This window comes from Carlito syrichta, unplaced genomic scaffold, assembly GCF_000164805.1.
Source record: "Carlito syrichta isolate Samal-C Ts95f unplaced genomic scaffold, Tarsius_syrichta-2.0.1 Scaffold257816, whole genome shotgun sequence".
NCBI classification, from domain to species: domain Eukaryota; kingdom Metazoa; phylum Chordata; class Mammalia; order Primates; family Tarsiidae; genus Carlito; species Carlito syrichta.
Genome location: NW_007201912.1, coordinates 36,518 through 46,561, shown reverse-complemented (window position 1 = coordinate 46,561; position 10,044 = coordinate 36,518). Strand labels below are relative to the sequence as shown.

Sequence of the window (10,044 nt, the reverse complement as noted above, 5' to 3'; positions counted from 1 at the left end):
CAAAAAAAAAAAAAAAAAAAAATGAAGATAGGCTGGGCATGGTGGCTTACACCTGTAATGCCAGCACTTTAGGAGGCTGAGATGAGAGAACTGTCTGAGCCCAGCCTGGGCAACTTGGTGAGACCTTGTCTCTATAACAAATCAAGAAAAATTAGTTGGGCATGTTGGTGCACTCCTGTAGTTCCAGCTACTTGGAAGGCTGAGGTGGAAGGATTGCTGAGCCCAGCAGGTCAGGTCGAGGCTGCGGTGGCCATGAGCACACCACTGCACTCCAGCCTGAGTGCAGAGGAAGAATCTGACTCAAAAAACAAAAACAAAAATGAAAAAACCTCCCTGGACTCTATAACTCCCTCCAGTAATACCATATAACTGCTTTTTTTTTTTTTTGAGTTGGAGTTTCCCTCTGTCACCCAGGCTGAAGTGCAGTGGCATGCTCACGGCCACTGCAGCCTCGCCCTGCTGGGCTCAGGTGATCAGTCCACCTCAGCCTTCCAAGTAGCAGGAACTACAGGCATGGACCGCCATGCCTGGTTAATTTTTTTATTTATTGTAGAGATGAGGTCTCACCAAGTTGCCCAGGTTAGTCTTGAAACTGGGTTCAGGCAATCTTTTCACCTCGGCCTCCCAAATTGCTGGGATTATAGATATGAGCCACTGCTCCTGACTGCCTTTCTTTTCTTTAATTTAAACTTTTTTTTTTTTTTTTTTGAGTTGGAGTCTCACTCTGTCGCCCAGACTGGAGTGCAGTGGCCGCTCCCAGCCACCGCAGCCTTGACCTGGTGGGCTCCGGCGATCCTTCCGCTTCAGCCTTCCAAGTAGCTAGAACTACAGGCGCACGCCACTATGCCCAGCTAATATTTTGATTTATTGTAGAGATGAAGTCTCACCAAGTTGCCTGGACGAACCTGCAGGCTCAGGCAATCCAGTCACCTCAGCCTCCCAAAGTGCGGGATTACAGGTTGAGCCACCAAGCCCGGCCTGCTATCACTATTTAAAATGTGCCTTGGCCTCTTAAAGGTTCACCGAAAAAAAAAATCACTGAGGCTGGGCTCGGTGACTCAGCCTGTAGTCCCAGCACTTTAGGAAGCCAAGGCGAGTGGATTGCCTGAGCCCGCGAGTTTGAGACCCACCAGGGCAACTTGATGAGACCTCATCTCTACAAAAAATCAAAAGTTAGCTGGGTGTGGTAGCTTGCGCCTGTAGTTCAGGCTGCTTGGAAGACTGAGGTGGAAGGATTGCGGGACCCCAGCAGGTTGAGGCTGCAGTGGCTGGGAGCATGCCACTGCACTCCAATCTGGGTGATGGAGTGAGACTCCAACTCAAAAAAAAAAAAATCACTGAAATGAGATGGATTTTTTTTTTTTTTTTTAGTTGGAGTCTCACTCTGTTGCCCAGACTGGAGCCATCAACCTGCTGGGCTCTGGCAATCCTTTCGCCTCAGCCTTCCAAGTAGCCGGAATTACAGGCGTGCTCTACCACGCCCAGCTGATATTTTTGATTTTTATTGTAGAGATGAGGTCTCGCCAAGTTGCCCAGGCGGGTCTCTAACCCACGGGCTCAGGCAATCCACTCACTTCAATCTCCCAAAGTGCTGGGATTACAGGCTGAGCCACCGAGCCCGGTGGATTTTTTATTCTTTTTTGGAGACAGGGTCTCCCTCTGTTGCTTAGGCTGGAGTGAAGTGGCTGTCATAGCTCACAACCTTGAGCTCCTGTGCTCAATGGATCCTCCCACTTCAGCCTCCCAAAGTGCTGGTGTGCCCCATCCCAGATTAATAGGAGAACAGGCATACAAATTTATTTGATGTGTATATATGGCACTTCAGAATGAAGACCCAGCCTCCCACCGAGGTACAAAAGCTTATGTACCATTTTTGGGTTACAGAATGAATTGGGGCTTGGCTCCTGGCAAAACAGGTTATGGGAGGGAGAGAAGAGGAATTCCTTTTTTTTTTTGGAGTTGGAGTCTCACTCAATTGCCCAGACTGGAGTGTAGTGGCTGCTCCCGGCCACTGCAGCCTCGACCTGCTGGGCTCCGGTGATCCTTCCGCCTCAGCCTTCCAAGTAGCTAGAATTACCATGCCCGGCTAATATTTTTGATTTATTGTAAAGATGAGGTCTCACCAAGTTGCCCAGGCGGGTCTCAAACTCGCAGGCTCAGGCAATTCACTCACCTCGGCCTCCCAAAGCGCGGGATTACAGGCTGAGTCACCGAGGAATTCTATGGAGGGGCAATAAGTAGTTACTAGGGAGAATGCTTGGATCAGGGAACAGAAATTAACTTGTTCTCTTTGAAATTTATTTCGTTTTGTTTTTGAGTTGGAGTCTCACTGGAACTGCAGGTGCGTGCCACCATGCCCGGCTAATCTTTTTTTCTCTTTTTCTTCTTCTTTTATTTTATTTTATTTTTTTTGAGTTGGAGTCTCACTCTATCCCCCTGGCTGGAGTGCAGTGGCACGCTACGGCCACCACAGCCTCCACCTGCTGGGCCCAGGTGATCCTTCTGTCTCAGCCTTCCAAGTAGCTGGAACTACAGGCACATGCTACCATGCCTGGCTAACTTTTTGATTTATTGTAGAGATGAGGTCTCACCAAGTTGCCCAGGCTGGTCTAGAACCCGAGGGCTCAGGCAATCCTCTCGCCTTGGCCTCTCAAAGTGCTGGGATTACAGACTTGAGCCACCGCACCGGCCCTCTTTGGAATTTAAATAATCCTTGGAGATGGTCATTTTGTAAGAGTCTGTTTAGGTGTGGTCACATTTGTTTGTTGTTTTGTTTCCTGTAATGGGTAATGAGATAACTGGGAAGAGAAGAAAGAACAGTTGTTTTCCTTGGTGGGGCTAGACTTTGGACAGATAAAGGAGTTTCAACTTTTTTGTTTTTTTAGATTGGAAAATTTATAGTTTATTTAGGAAGTAAATGAGAGAGAGAGAGATTCACCTCCTCAAGGTAGGGCAGGAGGCCAAAATTTAGGAAGATATTGTGGCCATAGCTCACAGAACCACATGGCCAGACCAGAGTTTAGCAAAACAGTGGCCGGAGTTTCAGCTTTTTTGGGAGAGAAGGTGGGGTGGGGAAGGTCAGAGAGACCTTGAGGCTGCTTCTTCAGCTCAGCAAGTCAAGACATCATTTCTTTTGGTAGTTTTTGCCATAAAGAATGTAAAGCTGGGCTCGGTGGCTCAGCCTGTAATCCAGTGCCTTTGGGAGGCTGAGGTGAGTGGATTACCTGAGCCCGCGGGTTCGAGACCCATCTGGGCAGCGAGACCTCATCTCTACAATAAATCAAAAAAAATCAGCCCGGCATGGTAGCGCATGCCTGTAATTCCGGCTACTCGGAAGGCTGAGGCAGAAGGATTGCCGGAGCCCAGCAGGCGAGGCTGTGTGGCCGGGAGCGGCCACTGCACTCCAGTTTGGGCGACAGAGTGAGACTCCAACCCAAAAAAAAAAAAAGAATGTAAAAAAGAGTTTGTGTAGTCAACTCTATCAAACGTTTTCTGACTAGCTTCTGTGTTTTATGCCATATTTAGGAGATTTTACCCACATTAGCATATTAGAAAAACCCAGACTTTATTATTTATTTATTATTTATTTTTTGAGTCGGGGTCTCGCTCTGTTGAGTGGCATATAACAGCTCACTGCCGCCTTGACCTGGTGGGCTCAGGAGATTCTTCTGCCTCAGCCTCTCTAGTAGCTGGGACTACAGCCATGTACCTCCAAGACTGACTAGTTTTCTCATTGTGTTGTCTAGGCTGGTCTCAAACTCCTGGGCTCAGGTGATTCTCTTGCCTCAGCCTCCCAAAGTGCTGGGATTATTGGTGTGAGCCATGTGCCCAGATGAATTACTGTACTTTTATAATATGTTTTAATACCTATAGGATTGATTCACTCTCATTATTATTTTTCAGAATTTTACCGGTGAGGCTGACATGTTTATTTTCAAGAAGAAATTTAGTAACATTTTACTATATTTCATGTATTATTTAAAAGAGTTTATGCATTATATTAAAAATCCTGCAGGTATTTTAATTAGGCTCATATAAAAATTATATTTTAGGGAAAACTGACATCTTTACACTATTGAGAATATAAATATGAACTATAAATATAGTTTATATAAATATAAACTATAAACATAAATATGAAATATATAATTGCCCCTTGGAATTTATAGGGGATTGGTTCCAGAACTCCCTTGGATACCCAATTTTGAAGATGTTCAACCCTTATATAAAATGGTATAGTATTTGCATATAACCTATGTACATCTTCCCGTGCACTTTAAATCATTTCTAGATTATTGATAATACCTAATACAATTCCTACACATCACTTCATTCCTGTGGATTCAACGTAGTACTTGGCACAGGGCAAGTACAAGTTTTGCTTTTTGGAACTTTATGGGATTTTTTTTTTCCCCTGAATATATTCCTTCCTGAGTTGGTCGAATCCAAGGTTGCGGGACCAACTGGTATTGATGAGGTGTTTGGCATTTGGTCTTTGTCTAGTTTCTATCCTAGCTTCTAAGACCTATGGAATTTCCTTAGTGGTAGGGGGGATGTCTTTCTTATTCATAATTAGCTCATTTTGATCATACCTTAGATTATTCTTTTTTTTTTTTTTTTTGAGTTGGAGTCTTACTCTGTCGCCCAGACTGGAGTGCAGTGGCCGCTCCCGGCCACCACAGCTTTGACCTGCTGAGCTCCGGCGATCCTTCCGCCTCAGCCTTCCAAGTAGCTGGAACTACAGGCGCACGCTACCACACCTGGCTAATTTTTGATTTATTGTAGAGACAAGGTCTCTCTAAGTTGCCTGGACTGGTCTCAAACCTGTGGGCTCAGACAATCCACTCACCTTGGCCTCCCAAAGTGCTGGAATTACAGGCTGAGCCACTGAGCCTGACTGGTTAGCATTTTTATACCAAAAGGTTTCTGTGTGTTAATATTGTAACACTTTATCATTTCTAACTTTTTTTTAGTGAGGAGGAAATACAGAGTAGTGGATAAGAGCATAAGCGCTGAGTCAGACAATCCAAGTTCAAGTGTCAGTTCTAGCTTGTCATCCTTGGTTAGTTATTTAATCTTTCTGAGCCTTAATTTTCTTATCTGTGAAATGGACTCATCATAATACTTTCTGCTTTGAACTGTTGTTGCATTTATTCAGCCAATATTTATTGAACACTGACTGTGTCCTGTCCTGACAGTGTCCTAGGCTTTGGGCTATGGTGACGAACAAGCATCTGCTATGTGTCAGACATTCTCCCAGTCTCTGAGATTATGGAAGTGAGCAGGATGGACAGTGTCCTTGTGCTCTTGGAGACTTTCATTCCAACAGATGAAGTTTAAATAAACAGAGCTTGTGATCCATTTAGCATAATGTCTACAACTGTCAGCGCTATTAGGTGCTTACCCTTGTTGAAGTGTTAGACATTATTACTCTTTTGGTTTTTTCTAAGTATACAGTTTGTTTCTTCCTTCCTGATACTTATTTCTTTTTCTTGTTGTTTTTTTTTTTTTTTGAGTTGGAATCTCACTCTGTCACCCAGACTGGAGTGCAGTGGCCGCTCCTGGCCACTGCAGCCTCGACCTGCTGGGCTCCGGTGATCCTTCTGCCTCAGCCTTCCAAGTAGCTGGAACTATAGGTGCGCGCTACCACGCCCGGTTAATTTTTGATTTATTGTAGAGATGAGGTCTTGCCAAGTTGGCCAGGCGGGTCTTGAACCCGCGGGCTCAGGCAATCCACTCACCTCGGCCTTCCAAAGTGCTGGGATTACAGGCTGAGCCACCGAGCCTGGCCTATTTCTTTTTCTAAATTTGCTAATTGAATGTTTCCCTTGCCTTCTCAACATTAGCCATCCTTGCCTTCCACTGGCAATCATTATAGTATTTTATAATGAAGCATGATTGTAGCTTTAAGAAAAAGGTCTTAGCCGGGCTCAGTGGCTCAGCCTGTAATCCTGCGCCTTTGGGAGGCTGAGGTGAGTGGATTGCCTGAGCCCACGGGTTTGAGACCTGCCTGGGTAGTGAGACCTCATCTCTACAATAAATGAAAAAATCAGCCGGGCGTGGTAGCGCATGCCTGTAATTCTGGCTACTCAGAAGGCTGAGGCGGAAGGATCGCTGGAGCCTGGCAGGGGAGGCTGCGGTGGCCTGGAGTGGCCACTGCACTCCAGTCTGGGTGACCAAGTGAGACTCCAACTCAATAAATAAATAAATAAATGTCTTTCAGCTGGGTGCGGTTGCTCATGCCTTTAATCCCAACACTTTGGGAGGCTGAGGCTAGAGGATTTCCTGAGTCCACAGGTTTAAGACCAGCCTGGGCAACTCGGTAAAACCTCATCTCTACAATAAATAAAAAAATTAGCTGGGCATGGTGGCATGTGCCTGTCATTCAGCTATTTGAAAGGCTGAGGCAGAAGGATTGCCTGAGCCCAGCAGGTCAAAGTTGCAGTGACTGATTGTGCAACTGCACTCCAACCTGGGCGACAGAGTGAGACTCCAACTTAAAAAAAAAAGCCGGGCTCGGTGACTCAGCCTGTAATCCCGCGCCTTTGGGAGGCTGAGGTGAGTGGATTGCCTGAGCCCGCGGGTTCGAGACCCGCCTGGGCAGGCCAGACCTCATCTCTACAATAAAGTCAAAAAATTAGCTGGGCGTGGTAGCACGTGCCTGTAACTCCAGTTACTCGGAAGGCTGAGGCGGAAGGATCGCCAGAGCCCAGCAGGTCGAGGCTGCGGTGGCCGGGAGCGGCCACTGCACTACAGTCTGGGTGACAGAGTGAGACTCCAACTCAAAAAAAAAAAGAAGAAGAAGAAGATCTTTTCTTTGGCTCATCTATGAATTAGCTTTGTTCCATTTAGAGATTTGGCAAGTCTTCTCTATCTTTTCCAAATTTTTTTTTTTAGTTGGAGTTTCACTCTGTTGCCCAGGCTAGAGTGCAATGGCGTGCTCACTGCTACCACAGCCTCAACCTGCAGGGCTCAGGCAATCCTTCTGCCTCAGCCTTTCAGGTAGCTGGAATCACAGGCATGCACCACTACATCTGGCTAATTTTTTGATTTGCTGTAGAGATGAGGTCTTGCCAAGTTGCCCAGGCTGATCTCGAACCTCTAGGCTCAGGCAATCCTCTTGTCTCAGCCTCCCAAAGTGCTGGGGTTACTGGTGTGCACCACCATGCACCGCATCATCCAAATGTTGATTCAAATGTTGAGCATCACATTCTGCCTGAGGCATTCTTCTCTGGTTTGACATTGACCTATTGTTCAGCAGTCAACTTTTTGGTTATGATTGTTTACCTGGTGACAAATCCTTTGATTAGGACATTCGCTTTACAGTGTCCATTGATTTCACAGGTCTTTGAGAGACTTTGTTAAGGACCCTCCCCCCCAGAAAACCAGATACCCCATGTCTTTGCTATTCCTCTCATCTACCAGGCTAGTGACCCAACTGGATAAATAAGAAGACATTAGGGTTATGCAAATGACAGGGTTATTCAAATGACAGGGTTATGCAAACGATCAGCTAAGTTCTGGGAACTTCTCCAGCTTTCTGTGAAAGGAGAAGACTCTGAGGGTGGTCAGATTCATCCTTCAATGGCTGCCAGAGTATTCCCGGGCAAATCATAGCTGATGCAGTGGCATGCTGAAGCTGGCTCTACCTGCTGGCTAGAGCAGATTTGTGCACATTTCTTCCCAGCTCTGTATTCAGGGACATCATGTTTGTGGTTTATAATTGGCTCTGGTAGGAGTATTTACTCCAAGACAAGCACTACAAATTGGGTTCCCCTCCCAAATGCCCCCCCACCTTCCACCCCCGCTGGTGTCCTTTGAAGTTGGGACCCCCTGGCAGTGCAGTCTTGGGGCTGTAGCCTCATCCTTCAGATTTTTGTTTTTGTTTTTTTTTTTTTGAGTTGGAGTCTCACTCAGTCGCCCCGACTGGAGTGCAGTGGCCGCTTCCGGCCACCGCAGCCTCGACCTGCTGGGCTCTGGCGATCCTTCCACCTCAGCCTTCCAAAGAGCTGGAACTACAGGAGTGCGCTACCACGCCCGGTTTTTGATTTATTGTAGAGATGAGGTCTCGCCTGCCCAGGCGGGTCTCGAACCCGCGGGCTCAGGCAATCCACTCACCTCAGCCTCCCAAAGGCATGGGATTACAGACTGAGCCACCGAACGCGGCTGTCCTTCAGATTAAATGCTGTCTGAGGGCAGGACCTTCAGAGAACAGCAGCTGGCAGTTCTTCCTTCTCTCTCTGTCTCAAGAACCCCATTTTCTTTATTTTGAGTTGGAGTCTCACTCTGTTGTCCAGGCTGGAGTGCAGTAGCATGCTCATGGCCACCATAGCCTACACCTGCTGGGCTCAGGCAATCCCTCCACCTCAGCCTTCCAAGTAGCTGGAACTATAGGCATGTGCTACCACACCTGGATAATTTTTTGATTTATTATAGAGACGAGGTCTCACCATGTTGCTCAGGCTGGTCTCGAACTCCTGAGCTCAGACAGTCCTCTGGCCTCTGCCTCCCAAAGTGCCGGGATTACAGGCGTGAGCCACTGAGCCCTGAGAGAACCCTGTTTTCTAACTACTGTTTCCTTTGGTGTCTCCCCAGGATGTGGGCAGTCTAGATGAGAAGATGAAGAACTTAGATGTGAATCAGGACTCTGAACTCAAGTTCAACGAGTACTGGAGGCTGATTGGGGAGCTGGCTAAGGAAATCAAGAAGGAGGAGGCCCTGGAGATCCGGAAGAAGTGAAGCCTGCTGACTGGGATGGGGAGGGCCCGAGCAGAAGTCCACTCTCCCCAAATAAAATGTCCTCCTTGAAACACAAATGTTTCTGATTTGCACCCCATACTGATTTCTTTTGAGACCAGGTAATTGGAAAGTTCTGCCCTCACCTGGGATGGGTCTGAAAATTATGAGCTCCCTGAGGACAGGGAATTGCTACTCTTCTTAGAATATTCCATAGCATCCAGCACCAGGTTTTGTACATAGACGGTGCTAAATAAATGGCTGAGCCGGGCTCGGTGGCTCAGCCTGTAATCCCGTGCCTTTGGGAGGCTGAAGTGAGTGGATTACCTGAGCCCGCGGGTTTGAGACCCACCTGGGCAACTTGGCGAGACCTCATCTCTACAATAAAAAATTAGCCCGGCGTGGTAGCGCGCGCCTGTAGTTCCAGCTACTTGGAAGGCTGAGGTGGAAGAATTGCCGGACCCAGCAGGTCGAGGCTGCGGTGGCCGGGAGCGGCCACTGCACTCCAGTCTGGGCGACAGTGAGACTCCAACTAAAATAAATAAATAAATAAATAAATGGCTGAAAGAATAGATGGAAAGTAGGGACAGAGATGTGGGGCAGGTGAGGAGACTTCTGTCCCACAGGTACCTCCCAGGGCTCAGCATACTCACAGCCATCCCAGTGTCAACCTGCTGGACTCCAGTGATCCTTTCGCCTAGGCCTTCCAAGTAGCCAGAACTACAGGTGCACTACCACCCCTGACTAAATTTTTATTTATTGTAGAGACAAGGTCTCGCCAAGTTTCCTGAGCTGGTCTTGAATCTGCGGGCTCAGGCAATCCACTTGCCTCGGCCTCCCAAAGTGCTGAGATTACAGGCAGAGCCACCAAGCTCGGCTGTTCCTAGTTTTTTTATTCCTGGGGCTTGTCCTCTGGATGACAATGATAGCAGTGGACATGTGTTGAGGGCTAAGTGCCAGACACAATGCTAAACTTTTTTTTTTTTTTGAGTCAGAGTCTCACTCTGACATCCCGGCTGGAGTGCAGAGGCATGCTCACGGCCACCGCAGCCTCGACCTGGTGGGCTGAGGTGATCCTTCTGCCTCAGCCTCCCAAGTAGCTGGAACTACAGGCATGAGCCACCATGCCTGGCTAATTTTCTTTTCCAGATTGGAAAATATAGTTTATTTAGAAATTAGAAAGAAGCTGGGCTCGGTGGCTCAGCCTGTAATCCCGCGATTTGGGAGACTGAGGTGAGTGGATTGCCTGAGTCTGCGGGTTCGAGACCTGCCTGGGCAACTTGGCGAGCCCTCATCTCTACAATAAAT

At 47.4% G+C, this 10,044-nt stretch overlaps 1 protein-coding gene across 2 annotated transcripts in view; it reads left to right on the top strand.

Moving 5' to 3' along the window:
- The window catches only part of LOC103253939 (protein S100-A13), a 14,762-nt gene extending 5,946 nt beyond the window's left edge, over positions 1–8,816 (top strand). For both annotated transcript variants that reach the window (XM_008052139.1, XM_008052141.2), the window contains exon 3: positions 8,596–8,816. In XM_008052139.1, the coding sequence (XP_008050330.1) occupies positions 8,596–8,739 (144 nt within the window). In that variant the 3' untranslated portion in view covers positions 8,740–8,816. The remainder of the gene's footprint in view (positions 1–8,595) is intronic.
- Positions 8,817–10,044: the final 1,228 nt, after the last annotated feature.